Source organism: Oryza sativa, chromosome 7 (assembly GCF_034140825.1).
Source record: "Oryza sativa Japonica Group chromosome 7, ASM3414082v1".
Taxonomy (NCBI): Eukaryota; Viridiplantae; Streptophyta; class Magnoliopsida; order Poales; family Poaceae; genus Oryza; species Oryza sativa.
The window spans coordinates 844073-865976 of record NC_089041.1 but is presented as its reverse complement, the minus strand read 5'-3'; the positions used below and the strand labels follow the sequence as shown (position 1 = coordinate 865976).

At 42.2% G+C, this 21904-nt stretch overlaps 3 protein-coding genes and 1 pseudogene across 4 annotated transcripts; 1 reads left to right on the top strand and 3 right to left on the bottom strand.

Annotated features, from left to right (window-relative positions):
- Window positions 1–300: 300 nt before the first annotated feature.
- On the bottom strand, window positions 301–3300 carry LOC107275857 (QWRF motif-containing protein 2). 2 transcript variants are annotated; one of them, XR_001547432.3, is made up of 6 exons: window positions 2123–3300; window positions 1761–1880; window positions 1122–1238; window positions 936–1025; window positions 654–757; window positions 301–558 (listed from the first exon to the last, which is right to left on the bottom strand). XR_001547432.3 is itself a non-coding variant. In XM_015790709.3 (6 exons), exons 1-6 carry the CDS (start codon window positions 3158–3160, stop codon window positions 469–471), a joined length of 1563 nt encoding a protein of 520 aa, XP_015646195.1. In that variant the 5' UTR covers window positions 3161–3300; the 3' UTR covers window positions 301–468. The 2 variants fall into 2 exon arrangements, 1 of the variants encoding a protein (XP_015646195.1); XM_015790709.3 differs by having other exon boundaries at window positions 654–761.
- An 8199-nt stretch (window positions 3301–11499) lies between these two features.
- Window positions 11500–13792, bottom strand: LOC4342252 (receptor-like protein EIX1; annotated as a pseudogene).
- A 633-nt stretch (window positions 13793–14425) lies between these two features.
- On the bottom strand, window positions 14426–17610 carry LOC4342251 (peroxidase 50). Its single transcript, XM_015789854.3, has 3 exons — window positions 16812–17610; window positions 16255–16420; window positions 14426–14997 (listed from the first exon to the last, which is right to left on the bottom strand). Exons 1-3 carry the CDS (start codon window positions 17241–17243, stop codon window positions 14603–14605), a joined length of 993 nt encoding a protein of 330 aa, XP_015645340.1. The 5' UTR covers window positions 17244–17610; the 3' UTR covers window positions 14426–14602.
- A 2136-nt stretch (window positions 17611–19746) lies between these two features.
- LOC4342250 (uncharacterized) lies at window positions 19747–21198 on the top strand. The gene has a single exon (XM_015790762.3). It carries the CDS (start codon window positions 19981–19983, stop codon window positions 20710–20712), a length of 732 nt encoding a protein of 243 aa, XP_015646248.1. The 5' UTR covers window positions 19747–19980; the 3' UTR covers window positions 20713–21198.
- Window positions 21199–21904: the final 706 nt, after the last annotated feature.

Genomic DNA, 21904 nt, shown 5'->3' with positions numbered 1-21904 from the left:
GCGTGATGCTGTGCTGGACAAGCTAAAGCAAGTGAAGGCTCAAAATCTACCTAACTCAATCTAGCTTTGCTGTCATCTGGTTTTGATAGGCGTCTCTTAGTTCTTAGACTGGTTTTGCTGGCTGATTGCTTTACAGCAGCTTTTGGTCCTGATCTTGTAAGCTGGTCGGCCCCAGCATTTGCTTATGTGTGCCTGTTGTTTTTGCGTTTCAGTATAATACTCAGTATGTTTAACTTTGGCTTTCTCCCCAAAGCCGGGTCAATGCAATTGATATGTTCTAAAAAAAATATCTGTCAGAAGTTTAATGCCAAAATGTCTCCTTTTTTTTTCTTTGGACTCATGTATATTCTTATCAGTTATTTTGGTCGTTGGCCGTACATCAGTCATCTTCCTTGTAAACCCAATAACTCTAAAGTCTGAAAGCACCTTGCAAACTGTCATCCAACCTCAGCTACATTTAGTTAAAGATCAGTATGGATACTCTGAACTAGAAACGCTTTTAGCCCTCTTTAGGTCGCTCAGCTGAATCATTTGCCCTTGTAGGCTACTGTACTTCACCTGTTTCAACAAGATTATTGGAAGAAATGAGTTTTCCTACAGAGCATATACATATCAGAACTGAATCAAATCAAGCTATATTATGTCCTACTTACGTGCATCAGTGCTAGTGTGGACAGCAACTCTCTGCACTGCGCCATTAGAACCTGTTCTTGTCTGGTAATTATGGACAGCTGAGACACCAACACATTTGTCCTGGCTAGCTACAGAAAGAAGCAGATGACTTCAGGATAACTCACATAATTAAGGTGTAGAGTAGTTTATAATGTTCACTTTTACATATCATCACTTCAGTAGATCTCAATGCCATTATGTAGATTTGATTTGTGCTTTCAAGGGTAAAAGGAAACACATGAATGATTCGGAGAGAACGGCACCTTAGGCAGTAGATAACTCATTGAGTTTCTCATTGTCTGCATGACATCAACTGCAGAGCCAACAGCATTTTTGACAGACTGAAAATCTGCCTGCAAAGTATGAGATTGCAATGCCAAACATCAGATATAATCAAACTTGTATGAAACATGGAGGAAATAGGATCAGTGTTTTGTCAGGTTTCAAACCACTGCTCCATCAGAGACAGGAAGGCGAAGAACGGTAGCATTCAGAGCTTCCACTGTTCCTGACAGCGAATTAGCATACTTGTTCTCCAGTAAGGACCACTCTTCCAGATATGCCATCTGTATAGTCAGTGTAATGCTTAATTATCAGAATTTCATTTGAGTTACCATTCATAATGGCTGATCTATCTAATGATCTGGGACAAATCATGACCTTTCAACTAGTCTGCCTAGTACACGTGTACAGCTTCATTAGTCCATATATTAGGTGTAACTACTGTTGAAATCAAGTGATAAAGAGATGATTATTTTCAGCTTTACAACTAGGCTTAACCACAAACCATGTGCTTACCATTTGGACAGGCAAGTAAATCTGCATGTAAATGGCACGGAGCAACTACTCACAGTCCTGTAACTACCTGAAAGAAAAGTGTTCTGGTGCAGACTGCTGAGACTACCAGACTACTACCGATATTGTTCAAATCTCAAAAAATGCATTTTCTTAGAGAAAAACATGACGAATCACAATAGATGAATTCCACTGAAACATAAAACAGAGGGTGAAAATTTTGCCAAATAGATGAATTCCACTGAAACATAAAACAGAGGGTGAAAAATTTGCCAAAATAGCAGAATTCTTACTTGGCCCTTCAGAGTATTCATGACTTTACAATTTTGTCTCAGTAACTGTAGCTCCAACTTCTTGAGCGCAATCGATTTGCTCATCCCGAGGATACTAACCCATGCACCACACAATTGTTTCTGCAATGAAGAAAGGAAACAAATTAACAAGAAACATGAACAGTTGTTTACTGCTAAGGTGCACAAAATACTGCACTAATTCATGATGACAGACAGCAACTAAGATACAATCTTGACAAACAAAACTAAACTGACTAGTTTCCATCATACATATATCTAAATTTGCCTACAATTTGGTCCTTCACTTCGTGATTTTTCAAATGATAAATTTTGTCCAAGAACAGAGGAGAGATCACACTCACCTCTGCATTCAGTTCCTGCGCAGAAATCGCGGCGCCGGCCACCGCATTGGCGAGCCGCCATTGCAGATGGCGGTTGTGAAGCAGCCTCAGCTGGTGCTCCTCCTCGGCTTTGCCCTGCGCTTGCAGCCTCCCTGGAACGGCAGACGCCGCCGCCGTCGCCGAGCACCTCGCCGGAGACGGGCTCGCCGGCGAAATGGCCGCCGGCTTAGTTGGAGGTGGCTGTTTAGGCGACGGCCTGGTGAATGGCGAAGAGAGCAGCCCGTTGAACAGCGACTTGACCGACTTCTTCTTCGTCGTTGTCGGCGGCGGCGGCGCCGTCGGCGTCGTCTTGGGTGACGGTGAGGCCAGGAACCTCGGAGTGCGCGACATGAACGGCGTCGAGTGGTCCGCGAAGCGCTCCGAGCGGCTCCCCATGGCGTCGCGCGAGAACCGCGCGGGCGAGGCCATGATGCTTCTGGGAGACGGACGCGCTCTGGCGGCGAGCTTGGCGTCGGCGTCGGCGTCGCCGTCCGGTGACCCGGCGGACGACGTCGCGCTCTCGGTGTCGTCCGATGACAGCGCGGCGCGGAGGGGATTCGGGACGTCCACCGACGCGCGCCGCGGCGTCATCTCGTCGAACGCCACGGACCGCGTGGCGACGCCGCCGCGGAAACCGTAGGGCGCCGAGTTCGCCGCCGCCGCCGACGCCGGCCACCGGGCGTCGCACACCTTGGCCCGCACCGCCGCCGCGCCAGCTGCGAAACTGGCCCTCTTCTTCTCCGGCGACGGCGCATGCGGCACTTGCTTGGCCTTGCCGCCATCCAAGCAGTAGCTCGCGTCCTGGAACGCGACCGACACGGCTCTCGCCGCGGCGTCAGCCGCCATCGTCGCCGGCCGCCTCGTGGCAGCCGGCCGTGTCGCCGCCGCCGGCGAAGCGGGCCTGGAGGACGGGAGGAGGTAGCGCGAGGCGACGACTGCCCTGGGCTTCGCCGTGGCGGCGGCGCGGCGGCGCGACGTGCTCGGCCGAGACGCCACGGCGGCGCCGCCATCGACCACCATTGATCTTGAATTCTTGATTCCAAGAACACAAAAAAAAAGATAGTGGTTTATGGATCGAACAGAAGAACAGTAGCAGCTACTGCATCATCAACCGATCGATCGATCAATCGCTAGTGCTGCTGCTAGTTATTATGGATCGATGATTAATAGTAGTACGTGCAGGGTTGTGATCTGTGGGTGTACGTTCATATTCTCCAACATGTGGTGTGTGCCGTACGTACTTGCGAGCGTTAGATTTTGGTACTGAATTTTTGTATCTTTTTTTTTGGTTGATTCGATTTTGCCGTGATTACGTACGATCAACGTATACAGTATATGGTACTCGATCAATCGATTGTTATTTACATGATCTCGTACTGTGATATTTTAGATTGCATTCTTGATCTGAGATTATTTGTACATTCCTGGTATAGGAGTATCTTGGATTCTATGCTTTTCTGATTTATTGCTAGAAGGAAATCATGTACTACTAGTCTACTACAAGTCCTCTTGCTTAATGGGCCTGACGTGTTCGACCATTGTATTGGGCCTTGTTAAAATTTTACACTTTAGGAGGCCTTGTTGAAAGAAACTGAAATACTAGAGGGCGATATATACCATTGAAACAATTTTGCTATATATCTGTCGAAAAATTTTCTCCTAAAAATTTGACAGATGTAATTACTGTACGATCGTAGTGTAACTATACTATAACTTGCATGCAACTACAATGTAACTTTCACATAATTTTGAACTGTTAGATATGTTTTAAGATTTGTGTAAGTAAAGAAGGAAAAACGTCACCGAGTGCACATATATGAGAGGATTTGTTCCCACGACTGCCGTTTCACCGAAATAGCATGTTACGGAGAGATTTTTGAAAGTTAAATACAAGTTACATGTAAGTTACAGTATAATTACATAACAATTGTACTATAATTATATCTGTTAAATTTTTAGGAGAAAATTTGTCGACAAATGTATAGGTGATCCCGTCCTCTATTGTCCAACGGTATACTATTCCTTAATCTTCATGCAAAATTGCAAACCACCCTAATTTTAAGATTTCATCCTATGTCCCGATTTGTTGGAAAATCCCATCTACCAAACACATGTGAGTACTAGATTCGGCTCATTTCTTTCAACGTGGATTCACAGAGGGTCATTATCATGGTTTATCCAACGTGGCTATGAGGTGAGTCTGACTCGAGCTTGTTCCCAGGTTAGTTTGAAGTGGCAAGGTAACTGTGAACGATGAGAGGGGTAAGCATGGAGGCGATCATCTGTGGTGATCGGTAGTGAATCCACATTTAAAGAAATGGACCGAATCAACTATTTATGTGTACGGAGGTAACAATTTCAGCCTAGCAGCCTTAGATGGATGTGCTTTTGTAACAAAATAGGTTATAAGGTAAAATATCGAAACTAGATTAACAATTGGAGTGGTCTATGCAATTTTGCCAGAAAGAAAAGATATTTCAGGGTTCTTAAGCACGGATTACTTGTGTTGTTTCTTGACAGATTGATCATGGTGGAATCAAAAGGAGTTCCTAATCCTAATGGCTAATGGCATCATCTATATGAAATGATCCATCAGTCACATGTATGCCTGCCTCGCTGCCTACGGCACACGGCGCCTCTCCGTGACACACGCATCAAACTTGTAGCTGAAACCATCAGTTCAGAATTGCTTCTCCATGCTTCTCCTAATCTCTTAATGTTAACCTCAATTAATCCAGGAAATATCATCCATTCAGTCTGGTTTTCATGCCGTCTTTTTCATGCTAGTATGTGCTTATATTCGTTCCCGTTGACATTAATGCATTGTAGTATTTAACACAGATGATCACATCAAAGATAGCATCACACTCTTTTTGTTTCTCTGTTTTGCTGTCTGTCTGTTACTCTGTTATATGCAGGCTGATATTCCTTTAATTTTTCTGTTTGCTTAATATGTTCGTTTGTGTCGGCAAGCAATTTGGTCGTATTTGATCTTTGGCAGATGTGCTGTTCTCTAGTGCAAAATAATCATAGTATATAAACTGCAAAATTAACACCTTAAACAATCTGGGTGTACTAGTATTTCTGTGTGTGTTTGTCAGAGCTGCAGGTTATCAGTGATCACACGTCAAATTGATCAACTCTGATAATCAGAATCAGATCACTGTACAGGACTAAAAATCATGAGAATATTACAAACACAAACCAAGTATACACAGATTATCGTGTGTCTCTATCTTGCCTTCTTCCCTGTTGAATTCTGTATGGTCGGCATTCAACTACCAGTATATTTGAATGTGTGATGTGACGTTGATGAATTTTCTACAAATTAAGAAAAACCAAAATGAATGTGCTCTAGAGTATTCCATGAATATCAAATAACGGTGGTTGTTAGCAAGCCTGCCAGTTTGCACATCTCTCTTATCCTGCGTTATCAGAGATATAAATAATAAAATTCGTCCAAATCAGACGTCGAATTAATATATTATTTTCCCAATTTTCTATTCTTCAAAAAAGAAGTAATTTGCTTGTAATCATCCCATGTAATTTGGAGAAACACAAAGAGAACAATACACGACAAAATTAGGATAGGAACAAAATTGGTTTTGTACATTGAGCATAATCCTAGTAGTAATGTACATGAATCAGAAGCAGAGCAGCTTATGTGTACATACAACTCATGAATACATACACGCAAACGCAAATAGCACATCTTTGCTCTACTACCTACTTCCCCGTTTTGAACACGAGAATTTTATCCTTTTTCCAAGTGAATTGAACTGATTTTCCATGAAAATCATCCAAATTCCTCCGTTTTGAAGGCTGCCTCTCGAATGTTATAATCCAAGAAGGCAAAAGGAATCAAAGGGCTCCTTTCGACTCTGAATCGGATGAACATTTCTCAGAAGGCGCAGCAGCAGCAGGAGACAAGGCGGCTCCACGCGGCGGTGGCGGCGGGGCGACGCCTCTTCCTGCCGGCGGCGGCGGCGGCGGCGTGGCGCGGCGGCGCGGCGGCGTCCATGGAGCTGAGCATCTCCCACATGACGTGCACGTCGCTGTACTCGCACGTCCGCACCTCATTCCGCAGCTTCCCCAGGCCTGCAATCACGCACACGATACCGATCAGTCTCGTCGTCGTCGGCGGCGGCGGCGGCGGCGACCAAATCAATCCAAGAAGCACGGCGGCGGCGGTGGACTTTGACTAGCTACTTACCGGTGGTTCGCCGGAGGCCGAGGCGGGCGGAGAGGCCGAGCCAGACACGCTTCACCGGCACCGCCGCCCGGCCAAGCAGGCACGACATGATCGTCGGCCGTACGTAGCTTCGATTGCACTCCACTCTCTGCTCTCCTCTCCTTTCGCCGGCGATGTCTCTCGTCTCTCGTTCTCTTTCTCTCTTGGAGCTCGTGAAGCTTAGCTTGATTTATAGGCGAAGTGGGGGTGGGAGAGGATGTGGACGCGGCGGAGGAAGAGGAGCGCGCACGTGGATGGAAGGAGGTCTCGATCCGTCGACGTCGCGTTGTCTTCTACCTCGCGCCTTCACTTCCTTCCCGCCGCGCACGGTCACCTCCGACGGCCAGGGTTATTCGTGCACTCATACCGGCGAAAATATTTAGTGCCAACTTGAAAACTACACCGTCGGATCGAAGAGATTTGTTCACGTTATCCTGACTAAATTTTTTATTCCCAGATTTAATCAGAGTAAAAGTTTTACTGGAGTAAAAATTTTATTCAGTGTGACGTGGACAAATCTCGGACGTCTATTTTTTTTTAATATGATGGTGTTTGGTTTTTTTTACTACATATTTTCCGCCTGATACCATAACAATTTTCTCACCCTTGATTTGAAATTCTTTTTGAAACATGGTCATACACACGGCACACACACCCACCCTTACGAACACACGTCTGGACGTATTTTGAGATTCATTAAGTCATTACTGGTAGGCACGTCGTCTATCACTAAAAAAATTAATAATTAGCTATAAATGGGAGCTCTTTACTGAGTTTGGGAATAAAACCCATGGTGGGCAGTTGATCTTTATTTGATTTCCATATGGGGTGCTCTTTATTTAGTTTGTTTTTTCGTTGTTGTTCATTGGATGAGAAAATATACTCACAACTTCTATTCTCTCGTCTTCCCGCGTAAGCTTTTCTGGACTTCTCAACGGCATATTGTTTTTTCAAATATTTTCTATTGGCAAGTTGTTTTTTTAAAAAAAATCATATTAATTCAATTTTAAGTTCTTTTTAACAAATACTTAATTAATTATGCAATAATCTCCGGCTCTGTTTTACGTGTCGAGGAAGAAGGGTTCCCAACCTTCCCAAAATAACACTACCAAGAAGGAAATATATTTTTGTCAGAAAAAAATTGTTTGAAATCATAAATTCAAAACCAATTTTGTTTTGTATTCTATAATCTTAATAGGCAGTGGCTTAAAATAGAACACTACTCTAAAATTATACGTTTAGCAATGTTCGAAATGCGAAATAGACATGGACGATGGAAAAATGGGTGATGGAGCCAGATAATTTGAAATGTCGTTTTTTGTGACAAACAAAAAAAATGTGTTCGTACAAGTATCTGTCTAAACTCTCAAATCCCAGTTGTTATGCCAAATTAAATAAACACTCCCGATGTGGACCTCTTAATATAAAGAATAAAAACAAAGCACAACGCGACGTCGACTTTCTTATACCGAATAAAAAATGTTTCTTGAAAAAAAAGAGACGGCTGGAGTAAAATCTTTTAGCAGTAGCTCTCGCATATATTACTGTCACAAATTAATTCATCCTAGAGATGAAAACCAAAATTAATAAATAAATATCCTATTGGCCTGGCCCAAATGATAAGATATTTACCAGTTACCATCAGGTCATCATCTAAAAAAGTTACCATCAGGTTTCCCTTGCATATATAGAATTGCCAACTTGTTCATGATCAGTTGGTGTCAAATCCGTGTTAGAATTAACAGTCCATCTCTTCTTCTGTCTCCTGCTGTCATACACATCTGACGAAGTAGTAGTAACAGTGAGTAGTATTGAGCCATTTTAATTAATCAGCTAAAATATTCAGCTAACAGCCGCCTTAGCAGCAGGATTAGTGCCTGATTAAGCTTATCTATTCCTGAGCTCCTAACACGAGGCAGCACATTTCACATTTCCATTTCTTCCCTTGTAAAGATTCCTATATTAAATTAGATTGGTTGATGATCTTCCTTGTCATCTTGCAAGAGCATTATTGTGGGCCAAAATCTTGATGATTGATCACAATCTGCATGACCATACACGGAGAACTTGGGCAACATGTGCTCAAATGAAATACTACTACATGGTATTTTCCTCTTCCTCTCGTGTAACACATGCTCATTTTTCTCCATCCATAATCATGTTCATATAACTGCAAAAATATGGTCATCTGATATTTTCAGAAATCAGCATACCAGCCTTTATATGTAACTGTAAATTCAGAGTTCAGACATTTACTTGGTAGTAACTGCAATTTACAGAGTTGTGGATAGCACTGTCATTCATTCGTTCAGGAATTGATGCGGAAACTAACAGGACATGAAGGTTCAGACGTAACAGTCAGAATCCTGAGACGCCCAATTGCAGTTGCAGCTTTGTCAGACAAGAACAATTCTCTATTCCAATTTCTTGGAATGGAATGAATTTTCAGGCGTGAGTGCGTGTGCACCGTTAATTAGTGGAATTCGATTTGGCCATCACATCTCTTTCTCTTTCAGGGTCGCAGTCACCAGTGTGTACAAGCCAAGTTATTTTTTATTATTTATTTTGCAAAAAAGAATGTACCAATATGCCAACTTTAGTTTTGTCTGTTGCTAATCTGATACATACGTGCATGCACTGCGACATGGTTTGATTGGCATTGACATCACCAGGTTACACAGTTGGATCCATCTCAGAGGAAAGGAAGGAAAGCATAATCAAGTTAAATTTTTTTATTTAATTTGAAGGATAACACGAGATTAAGTTGTGTTTCTATTTGTGTTGGCTTGAGAAACAGTCGTGCTTCATTAGCTAGACCTGATCTCATTCATTGCCTGAAAAATATTTCAGTCACTCGCACCCACACTGAAAGTCTGAAACTGAAATTTTCAGAGTTAGCTGTGTCAATTTTCAATCTTCTTTTTGCATTTAAGTTTACTACAGAAAGTTTACTCAATGTGTGTGATGCTCCAATACTAAGTCACTGGATCATCACATCCAACTCTCTAAATTAGGCTCTTTGATGGGCCAATGGATGATTACACTGACACACTCACACCCCACTCTGAATTCTGAAGCCTGAACTTTTTCACCATATATATATAAATAAGAAAGTTCCAAGAGCTCTTATGATCCACTAATCTTGGCACTTTAAGTGCCAAGGAAAAGCACATTAGGCCAGTTTTGGGGGGCCTGCTTAGAGATTGACACTTGGAGCAAACGAGTGGCTCCTCTTTCAGATTCGGTGTAGATTATTGATGATGATCTTCATCTTTTGCCCAACCAAAGCTTGCAATTGTTGGGGTGGCCACTAGAACAAAAAAAAAAAAGAGAAACAACAAAAGGAGATTTTTTTTTTCAGATTATCATCCAAAGAATAGCAAAGCAGTGCATGCGCAAATGCAACTATCAGAGAATGGAGATTGGCATTCCTTTTGTTGTTTTGGGTTCCTTTCTAAATTCTGATGATGGTGTATGGATGTCATGTTAGGATATAAAACTTTACTTTTGTGGCATGAAAGAAACATAAGCCTAAATGTGCACTCAACTATATTTGCTTCTCTTGGACTAAGGACCCCCATCGTTTCGTTTATCCTCTGCTTATTCATACCGCTTATTAGAAAAAAGAAGGTATAAGTAAAACTTTTATATACTTATCCTTAGTGATACAAAAGTAAATGTTGTAAAATAAACCACAATTAAAAAAAATACAAAATCAACTTCAAAATTAGGTTTTGAAATTAAAATTTTGGTTTATTAGCATAATGGGACCATTAGTACTTGATTTATTCATTCCATTTGTGCAGCATACCACAATGATCTTTTCCTGCAATAATACGGGTCGTTTCTTATGTTTTACATCCTCCATTTCATAATGTAAGTCATTCTAGCATTTCTCATTATCTAGATTCATTAACACCAATATAAACGTGAGAAATGCTATAATGACTTACATTGTGAAACGGAGGGAGTAGTATTCAGTTTTGGTCTTCTGACCATGCAGATCGCAGAGGCTGTTTGCTCTGCACGACTAGCCACTTGAGCTTGACAGCTGACAACAAAAGCGCGTTGATTTTATTTTATTTTACTTTGGTCGTCGTTAGATTGCGTTCTTGTTGCATAATAAAACGACAAAAACAGTCTTCTCTCAGTTCACTGAATTTGCAGTTTTTACACTGAAATTATCGCCTCAGTTTAGTCAGTTATCAATCGATCGCAGACACCAACACGAACACTGAATTTTCCCCCTATTTTCCAATCTTGCAATGCCTTCTCTCTTGGGCCCAAAGCCCAGTTACTGCTTACACAGCACAGGCCCACCCAAGTAATTTGGGCTCAACTCCCTTCCCCTCTTGAGCCCAAGGACCATCCGGCCCAAGCCCCAAAACCCAACCCAACCAGGGCGACGACTGCTAACTCCTCACCTCCGCTGCCCGACCATGGCCGTACCTCCGGTCCTCCGCCGGCGGCGACGGGCTCCAATTACGCCGGTGCAGAACGCCGGCACCGCCGCCGCCAACAGCTTGCGTGCGTGTCCCGCGATCGATAAAGCCTCCTCTTTTCTCATTCGGGTGCCGCCCTGCACTGTAAGTACATGGAGAGAGAGAGAGAGTGGGACAACGCGCGGCCGCACGCCAACTGCTCGGCGAAATGCCCAGGCCACCGCGCCGCGGGCAGCGCACGGTATGGACACAGGTATGTTACGTATGCTCATAAAATGTCTGGGATCCAAAAACTGGTCACTTGGCATTGGCACCCACCTGTTTGCACAAACTGCACTATATGCACATTCACAAGCTATGTGTTGCCGAATTCTTCCTTTATTCATAGTATTGTTGAAGTGATTTCAGCGAGTGCCCTCTGTTAGGCTAACTACTTTGTTTATCGTCATTTATTAATTTATTATTATTATTAGCTAAAAGAGCATACCTTGGAAATTTTGCATGATCGTCTACCAGTATCTTATAACCTAGCACAAAATGCTCAACAGTAAGCAGGAAAACATGATGGAATTATGTATGCCATGAAAGAACCTCATGATTGCATATAAAGGGAATATGTATAAGCAGAATTAGACAACATCTTCCTCCTTATTTAGATGAACAAACAACACTCACGGCTAAACACGTACTAGTATCTTGTTGAGATCTTCCTCTCACCTAGGTTAATACACAACTATGCCCGTTGTGTTCTTTTGCCAAGGCATTGGACGTTGCCGCCTTCAAAGTACCATTTACTTATTCTTCAGCTGCTTCTCTTGCCAAGCTTGACCAACTTACAACCAAGAATACGTAAACTCTATCATACAGCTTGTCAAAGAGCCGGAAATAAGCAATCCTCCATATCTTGTTGAACAGCAGGACACAAAATACCACCCAGATCCCCACCACAAGTCCTATACCGAAACCAAAATAAAATGTCATCGGTTTGAATTCTTGCTTGCTGCTGTGGATGAATGTATAATTTCTTGAACAGTTCTTTTGAAGAGGAGGTCCACAAAGTCCTTCATTTCCAATATACATTAGTGATGGATCATTTGCACTGAGGGTGTCAAGTTGGCGGCCTGAGGGTATCATTCCAGATAAATTGTTGTAGGACAAATTCAAGTAGCTTAGGAATGCCAAACTTGATAAGCTCGATGGGATTCCACCAGAAAGTTTGTTCTTAGAGAGGTCAAGAGATTCCAATGACTGCAGGGTACCAATCTTGTTGGGAATTTCTCCACTCAACTGGTTTGAAGATAAATTTAAATTTATTAATGCATCAAGAGAAGTGATATTTGGTGGAATTTCACCTGTCAATGAGTTTGTTGATAAATCAATGCCCACAAAATATTGAAGTCCCCCGCCATATGGAAGTTGTTTCCCTTTTGTAGATATTAATAATATTTCTCCGAATTGACCACTTACTTCGACTGTGACCAAACCAGAACTCATACTAGCACCAGAAAAAGGCTGGAAGCCTTTCATTGTCATGCCTGTAAGGTTAGATAGATGCCACGGTATAGCACCAGATATGTTGTTATCTGATAGGTCCAAGTACTGGAGAGACAAAAGATTTGTAATTCCAGCTGGAATGCTCCCAGAAAATGTATTATGACTTAGTCGTAGAATTTGTAAATCTCTAAAGTCTCCTATCCACGCAGGTAAGCTCCCAAAGAACTTATTCCATGCAAGATCCAAAAACTGCAGGCCTGTGCAGTTCTGCAAAAAAGCCGGGAATTTTCCTGATAACGTATTGTTGCTTAGCAGGAGAAAATTGTAGCTGATCTCAGAACATTGTGGGATTTCACCCACCAGAAGGTTGCCTGACAAATCTATATCTCCCAACAGTTGCAATTCGCAAATAGATTGCGGAATGTTGCCACCAATTCGGTTTGAATACATGAGTAATGTTTGAAGCTCTGGAGCTTCAAGATGTGGCGGCAGTGTTCCTGAGAATGAATTGTTGGAGATGTCTTAACACATTGATTTTTCTTGGAAAAGGAGGTATTGGTCCAGTGAATTGGTTTGAACTGAGGTAAAGTTGTTCAAAAGCCATGTCACCTAGATGCGCTGGTAAGCTACCACTTATTTGATTTTGCGACATGTCCAGATATGTGGCCTGGGAAAATGTTGACCAAAACCAATCAGGAATCTTGCCCATTAGACCTGTGCTTGAAATATCAAATTCGATGATTTTGTGCTGCCACTGAAGCCAAGATGGAAACAGAGGCCCAATTTGACAAGATGCAAGCCATGCAGACTCCAGCCTGAAGGGTGGAAGCCAATCTGAATCCATTGAAAACTTCAAATAATTGGAAGACAGGTCTATGTTCTTCAAGCTTATCAGACCTGCAAAGTGTTCTTCCCTGATAACACCACTGAAAGTGTTATTGCGTAGGACCAAAGAAGTCAGATTAGTAAGCACACCAATCTCAGCAGGTATGCTTCCACTTAGGCGATTGCTGGAGAGGTCAAGGCTGGCTAAGCTTAACAAATGCATAACCTCTGTTGGTAGATGTCCAGAAATATCATTATAAGAGAGATCAAGGCTAACTAAAGACGTCAAGTCTCCAATCCCTGGTGATATACTTCCAATAAGGTTGTTAGAGGAGATGTCAAGCATGCGCAAGCTCGTGAATCTTCGTATCGAATTTGGCAAGGCTCCAGTGAAATTGTTGTAACTCAAATGCAACTCCAGTAATTTTTTCCTTGCAGCACACTGTGACGACAAACCGTCAATCAACATTGTCATATCTCCAGTTATCTCCATGTTGGTGAGATCTAGTATTTCCAAACTGCATAGATTGTTCAGCTCTCCTGCCATCACTAGTCCTTGTTCAGATTGTTGTATGAAACATCAAGGACTTGGAGAGATGTCATGCTTCCTAGTTGTTGTGGAAATTTTCCAACCAACCCATTGTAGGATAGATCAAGCATCTCAAGTTTTGTGAGATTGAGATGACAAGTGACTGGTTTGCATTTTATATAGTAGCGGTAAATTATGAAGTTTACTACATTGTTTAGCAAATTATAATTAACATGAGCATCCTTTTAGACTAAAATTGATAACAACAATTAACCCACACATTTAATTAACATGTGATTAAAATTTTAATATTCACAATAACAAATATATAATAATGTCCCGTGCAATTTGATCACGGCTGATTATCAGTTAATAAAGTTCTACTAGCACATAAAAATGCCATATTCAATGAAAAAGGGGAAGGTGAAAAGTATAAAAAAAAAATTTCATTTACTCCCAAAAAAAATGTCACCAGTGATCTTAATTCTATTTATTAAATAAAGACGCATGTAGGAGGAAATACATCAATATAAAATGTACGCATACAGATCACGTCCCGCTTGTTTTAGTGCCATCTGATCAATGACACTTTCACGTACAACCATATGACCTTGGTACGTGGCAACATTGGCAACGATGTGATGTTTCACTTTCTAGCTGAAAAAAAAAATACACGCCATTCATATATGTTGGCCAGTGGCCACTTAGCTTCGACCACCAAGTGGAGATGATGTTCATCAGTTCATCACTACACCGAGGTATCATAGCATTAAAGAACTTTATGACCAACCATTTTGATTGTAGTTTACATGCATCTATATATGGCTTGAATTTTGCTTATGTTTTCCCTTTACATTTGTGCAAAAGAAAGCAATAATTTGAAAACTGGATTAATTAAGCTCAGTGTAAGAACAACCATGTAGATGATCATCAGTTAATAATTAATTGAGCACTGCACAATTGCGACGAATGTTGCCTTGCGACCCGGTCTTGACCCCAACCCGGCCCAACTTGGTCATAGCCGTGACGAAGGCCTGGTTGAAGGCGGCGCTGCTCTGGGCCCAAGAATCCACGATGGGCCTGGACCGTGGGTCCGAGTACAGCACCTGGTCAGAGCCCAGAAGGCCCATCCCGTTCTGCAGGTTCTTGAAGTACTGGTTGTCGAAGGCCCGCGGCGTCACCGGGTCCATGGTCACGGCGATCCGCGGGTCCACGTTGGGTGGGCACGACCTCTGTAGCTGGGCTGCGTATCTTGGGCTCATCGTTGGATCCACCGACGACCCACGGATCCGACCCAAGAATGTGTTGCAGTGTGCGAACCCCACCGTGTGCCCCGCTGCACAGTTTAACATGACAATGAGGTCAAATGTATACATACAAAAAAATACAGTAGGTTTTTGAAGTAGCAGTGAGTAACACCACACTACTACAAAGCGGATTTGTACTGGGGTAGAATCTATTTTCGCAAGCGGACGAAGCGTCCACCATATTGGCTAGTGAAAATCGATGAAGTGACATCTCGGTTTTTTATTTTTTATTTTAGTGACAGTATGTAAAGATATGTGACAGCTGAGTGGCTCAGATTGATTCTACCTACTTCCTTCGTAAAAAAAAAGGACAACCTAGGAGAGGAAGAGGGGATGTGATTCCTCCTAATTCAACGAATCTGGACAGGTGACACGTCCTCTTTTAGATTGCCTTTTTTTAAAGGATGGAGAGAGTAGGTCCAAATCGGAATGTCGTGACAGGGCATGTTGCTATAAAAAAAACAGCTCATGGGCAAGCACATAGTTTTGTCTCTTCATGTTGGGCTGTTTTCCAGAGATGGGCTTGGGATCGAGTGATCTCGATGGATGGAAGGATTTGTACGGTTGTTTGTACAGTTGTAGCAGATGGTTCCAACCACAGGCAAGCATGGTTGGTAGGAGTTGGATTGTGTGCAAGCCAGGGAATATTTACTTAGCTACAGAGATCTGGTTGCCTTTATCTCTCTCTCAGATGCAACAAAAGCTAGCAATATGCATGCATGGGAGATGTAGTAACTATGCTTAAGTAGGAGATAATACTTAGTACACATGAACAAGTTGCTTTTGCAATTAATTGGTTGCCTAATCATTAAAGCACAAGCAATCAGTAATTGGTAGTGGCTATTTCTCAGAGTCACTGAGTAGATATGTACTGATATATTATCAATATAGTTGCCTTCACTTGGAAGACCAGAAATAATTGATATAATTATTTTGAGAAAGTGTTTTCATTTTTTTAGGGTATATGTCACCTAAGTACGTAGTTTTTTTTAAAAAAATAAGATAGATTAACATAAGTTATTCACTCCACAAACATATTTGATTTCTAAGAGATAAAAAAAATAGATACATAATACTAGATTCAGTTTAATTTATTTTCGAATTTAACCTTTGTTAGTATATAACTCATAAATCTATATATTTTCTTAATTTTTTCAATGATCATCCCTCGAGAGGAATGAGAAAAATTGAAAAACCATCGTCGAAAGATTTTGATTAAGTTTAATTGATGGGAGCTGTTCATAACTAATTAATTGCAGTAAGTGATGAAGACTAGTGTGGCTGACCGGAGAGGGCGATCATGTCGGCCTGAGAGAGGCCGTTGGCGGCGAAGAGCGCCGTGAGCTGGTCGAGGTTGAACGTCGGCGGCGGCAGCCTCCCGTTGACGCTGCTCGCCGTCGATCTCAGCCCGTCCAGCCGCCCAAGCTCCACCGCGTACGACGGTCCTCCGGCCTGCACACCATTGATTCCGATCAGATGAAGATTCGCTTTCTTTGCATATGTACCCATGCAAACACACACACACACATCTCTCAGCAAAATTAATTAGAACTTTGGTTAATTATGCGACATATATGATGATAAATCTTGATGGTGACGTGGCGTGTCTCCTGTTCTAGGTTACAAGATGTTTTAATTTTAGTCTACTCTAAGTTTGTCTAATTCTATAGAAAAAAGTAGTAATATTTACAACACTAGTATAGTTTCATTAAATCTATAATTAAATAAAATTTCATAATATATTTGTCTTGAGTTAAAAATAATACTACTACTCTTTTTTATAAAATTAGTCAAACTCAGAGTTGTTTAACTTTGAACAAAGTCAAACCGGGAGTACACGTACCAGCGCGATGGCGTCTCTGGTGGCCATGGCGAGGATGTCGGCGCAGGAGACGCGGTCGCGGCATCCCGGCACGGCGTCGACGGCGGCCTTGGCCTTGATGACGGTGTCGAAGCCGTCGCCGGCGAGGGAGAGGTTGTTGGGGTGGTCCTTCTCCGCCGTGTTGTTCCCCGCCGACGCGACCACCACCGACGCGTCGCAGCCGTCGACGAAGCAGTCGTGGAAGAAGAGCCGCACGGTGGCGCCGACGGTGGCGAACGTCTCCTGGACCTTCCTCGCCACAGCGCCGCGGACGATGGACTCCACGTTGGGGCACACGCCGGCGTAGTAGTTCCGCCGGAGCTGCGCCGCGCACACGGTGGCGCCGCCCGCCATAGCGACCAGCACCAGCATCGCCGCCGCCGCCATCCGCCGCCTCATCACCACCACCATCATGTACGTCTTCTCCGAGATCAGCTTAAGCTTAAGCGAAGCTAAGCTATATAGTGAGCTAAGCTAGGTGTGAATTAAGTTAATGTGGTGTACTGGTTGCAGTGGAGCACAAGTGAAGCTAGCTAGGTAGACGACGATCGATGATAATGCTCTAGGCAGAGTGGCCGGTGATGAAGTGGATAACGGCGGCGATGGTGGTGGTGGTGGATTTGTATAAATCGATCGATCGTGCATTGGTGCCAAGTGGTTGGATGAACTGTGTGTGGCCGGCGAGGAAGAAGGGCATATGCAGGTGACGTGGTTTAATCTTGGCCGTTGGATGAGGCAACCGACGGTGCAGATGGAGGCCACGTCGTCGTCGTTGTCGATATGATGCATGGTCCCCGGGCGTAAAGGGCAGAGTGGTGTATATGTAGGTGTTGTGATCATCGATCCGATCCGGGCATGACGTGAGGTTGATATGAAACTGAACGAGACGGGTATGCACAACTAACTGCACCAACAAATCTTTCGTTGCGTGGATATACGTATATCGTTTGTGAATTAATGTGCCCAATGATAGCTTGATCGGCAAAAATGTTAATCCAAAGAAAAGGGCTAGCTAGATTATACTCACATCGATGTTTGATAGTTAGACGATGTTGTTAATTTTTAGATATATGTATACGCTTGGTCATTCATCTTATATAGTACATAATAATTTGTGGAAATATGAAAATTTTACAAGTCATGTTTATCGATAAAAGGTAATTATTTTGAATAAAAAGAATGATTAAATATATGTTCAAAAGTTGATTATGATATCTAAAAGTACTTGGCATATACTCCCCGTCCCTAAATATTTAACGTCGTTGATTTTTTTTAAACATGTTTAACTGTTCGTCTTATTAAAAAAATTAAGTAATTATTTTTTTTCCTATCATTTGATTCATTGTTAAATAAACTTTTATGTATATATATAACTTTACATATTTTATAAAAGTTTTTAATAAGACGAATGGTCAAATATAAGCTTAAAAAATCAATAGTGTCAAATTAAATATTTAGAGACGAGGGAGTATGATGCACGTCACAAGTGAGCCATGCAGGCTGAATCATGATGCAGTGCATGAGGATATTTATGTTAGTTACTCTTTCCGTCCCATGCTTTTTTATCAAAATCAAACTCGATAGCCCTTGACTAATGACCATACGTACTAGCTATATCTATACCATGTATTATACATGTTATATCAGTAATTTTAGATTTTGATATATTTTCATTTGATGCTAATTTCATATTTATTAAAAACATAGTCAAAGTGTGTTATTAAAGAACGTGTTAAAAAGGAGTAATTAGCAATAATTAGACCAATGTGAAAGTGTGCTATTAAGGGCAGACCTAACCCATAGTGTCCATAAACAGTGTCTATGGTACCATGTCAATAAGACATCACAATAGAAACTACAATCTACAACCCATGGTTTCTTAAAGTGGGCCATTAATAAATACATCATCTCTCTTCTCTATCAATCATATTTATTCTTCATCTATTATAAAGACACTATTCTCTCCCAATGCAAAACTTGATAGTGTCTAGTATATAGGTTCTCGTGTTGAAGCTGTCTTGCATGAGACCCAGTTTCTTCCTCTCTTCACTCTCTCTCTTAATTAATATAGTGTCACATAAGTTAAAAGTCCTACATGGCAATATAGTTAATGTCATAGACACCATTCTAGATAGAGGGTTGGAACTGCCTTAAAGAACGTGTAAAAAAAGAGTAATTAGCAATAATTAGACCAAGGTGGAGGTGGTCTCAAGGGAAGCATGCACTAGCTTTTATGGCTAGCTTGTTTGCACTCCATGGATAGGACATTAGGACTCCACTGCTAAAAGTATATACTACTAGTATTATCTTTTGATGCCTCTAGCTAATGGTGCTCACCCAAAAAACGGCCACATGACACAACTAGTGGCTTGCCTAGAGATAGCTGGACGGAAACGAGATGTGGCCGAGATGATATGCCTATCTTTGTCGATACTATTTGGAGGTGGCTTCTGGAAACACCTAAAAGCAATTAATTGTACACTTATGATTTCCTATTTTTGCATATGATTTTGTTTTCGTTTTTTTCTAAGAAAGCAATAACATGAAGAACAATATTGTAACAAACTCTTTCATAATTATGACTCTCTTGTGTGTTCCATATATATAAACTGTAATAATAGTGTTCGATCATTCATTCACTAATTATTTGATATAATGCTTAATTATGTAAATTTGCAACCTATATATAAGACATAATTTTATTGGATAATTAATAAACTATATAGTTATCATATTTTCTTGTAAATGGCCTAGTAACTATTTTTTCTCTATTATGTAGGCACATGCACACACACTACAACACGACTACAGAATAGCTTCACGCATGAGTACACGTGCAAAATGAAGCAGCCCCTAACAGTACACGTGCAAGGAGATGGAGGCCACAGCCCACACACAGGAGATATATTGTTCTCATGTATGAATCCACCGTCGCTTCTCTCGTCCCTTCGCCTCCTCTCGTTCCCCTTCCTCTCTACAGTAACCTCTCCAAAATCTCTCCCTTCCGGCCCCTCTTCCCCTTCGATTCCGATGGTTCGCCGCCGGCGAGGGTTGGAGGAGGGGTCCGGCCACCTTCCCCTAGTAGTATTTAGTCAGGTTTGTCCTGTTCGTAGCTAGTCTCGTGTCCTAGAGTTTGCCGGTGTTGCCTCCCATGGTGGCGGCCGGTGTGGTGGTCCTTGATGGCGGTGGTGGTTGGAGCTGGTGGCTTTGTGCCTCTATGATGGGGAATCGAAGCTCTGGTGGGGGATTCACCCTCCCGCTTTGGTCCCAAAGGGTGGTGAAGATTCCAGATCTGAGTTACCTTGGTGGTGATGGAGGCGGTTCCAGCGGCGGTTGCTGGAGGTGCCCTGCGTGCGTGTGGGCACACGCTGGTGGTGGCAACTACGTCGCGCTCGGCGTTGTGGCGGTCGTCGTCTCCCTCCGTTGTACTTGTGCTGGAGGTGGCGACGGCGTGTACGCCGCCCTTGGCGTTGCTGCGGTCATCGTCTCCCTTCGTCGTGCTTGCGCTGGCAGTGGCGACAGCGTGTGCACGGCGCTCGGTGCCGCTGCGGTCGTCGTCTCCCTTCGTCGTGCTCCTGTCGTCTGCTGCGCCCCAGCTTGCGCTGCCCCTGTTGCAGCCTCTGCCTCTGTTGGCAGCAGCCATGGTTGGTTAGATGACGACAATCTCCTCCAAGTCAATGTCTTTGGGATTTTTGTGATTGGGTGTTTGCTTCGGCTAGATTCTTGTGGTTCCAAGTTGCAGGTCACCTCCTTCTTAGCCATCGTCGTCCTCACAGCAAGACATAAGTCAATTGGCAACCTCTCAAATGCCCCATTGTTGATGGTTGGCTGGTCTATGGTTTGGCCCTCTCTTTTGTTTCCTAGCAGCAGAAACCGCGTATAGTTTGTCATTCGGGTTGAGCTCGGAACCCCTGTGCAATTTTCATTATCAGGGTTGTTGTTAGAGTTCCTCAGATTCAATGACGAATCCCGTGGGGATGCTTCGCTGAATCCGGTGATGCTCGCACCAAAATCTATGGCTCAACAATTATCCTCGATCTTGTGCCGTTCCCGTGAAGGCAACCAAAGGGGATCAACGGTTTGTCAAGCGGTGTGCAATTCAACTGAGGCCCAAGGTAGCAGTCGTCGCGGTTTTAAGACGTCGTGGCTCTACAATCGTCACGGCATCAACGCAGCTCCCTATCGGCTTGCTCCTTTTTCTGCTATTTTGTTACATCTGGAAGGCTTCCATAGTTTGGTTAATCCTCTTTCTTTAGGGTTGTCTCTAATGCTTTCAGCTACTATCCTTTGTTGTGTACTGGGGTTTATCCCCTAATATCTGTTCTTACTTAATAAAGTTGTTTGTGTTTAAAAAAAAAATCCACCGTCACGCCTCGATCTCCCTGTTGATTGTTGTAAGAGAAAAACTAATTATTAATTAACTAGAGTAAAATTTAGAGAAATGCAAATTTAATAACTAAATTATCAATATTTACTACAACATTAATTGGTCACCTAGTTCATTGCTGCAAGGATTAAGGATGAAATTATTATGTAGGTAAAGTTGAATCTAGAAAAAAAAAAGGTATGTAAAGCTCCAACAAGTTGATAATTTGGTCGCTAAATTAATTTGTACGTACATGTCTAAAATTCACTCAATGGAGTATTAATCTCTATCTCTTCTCGATCTATATCTATTTGTACATGTGCTAATCTGCTGCCAATGAACCGCAACCTTAATTAATTAAGCTTTAATCTCGTTGTCTCTAGCGCGATCTCACGCTGCTAATTTGTCCTGCTCCCTCTCCCCGTTCTGCATTTATTTACTTGCATGATGCATGTCATTCAGATATAATTATTATTCGATCCAAGTTCATTTTTTATGATTCAAGTTTCGTATAGGTTTCTTTTCGACGTCATTTTTTAATGATAGATGCTCATGATATATTAATTGCTCTTGCTATAAGTGGTTAATTACATACTAATGGAGTATAATTAAGTTCAACAAAATCAATTGAAGTAATTTGATTCTTTTTTAAAGAGATTAGAATATAAAAACTGAACCTAAATGATTAATATTTATCTTAGTTTTATTT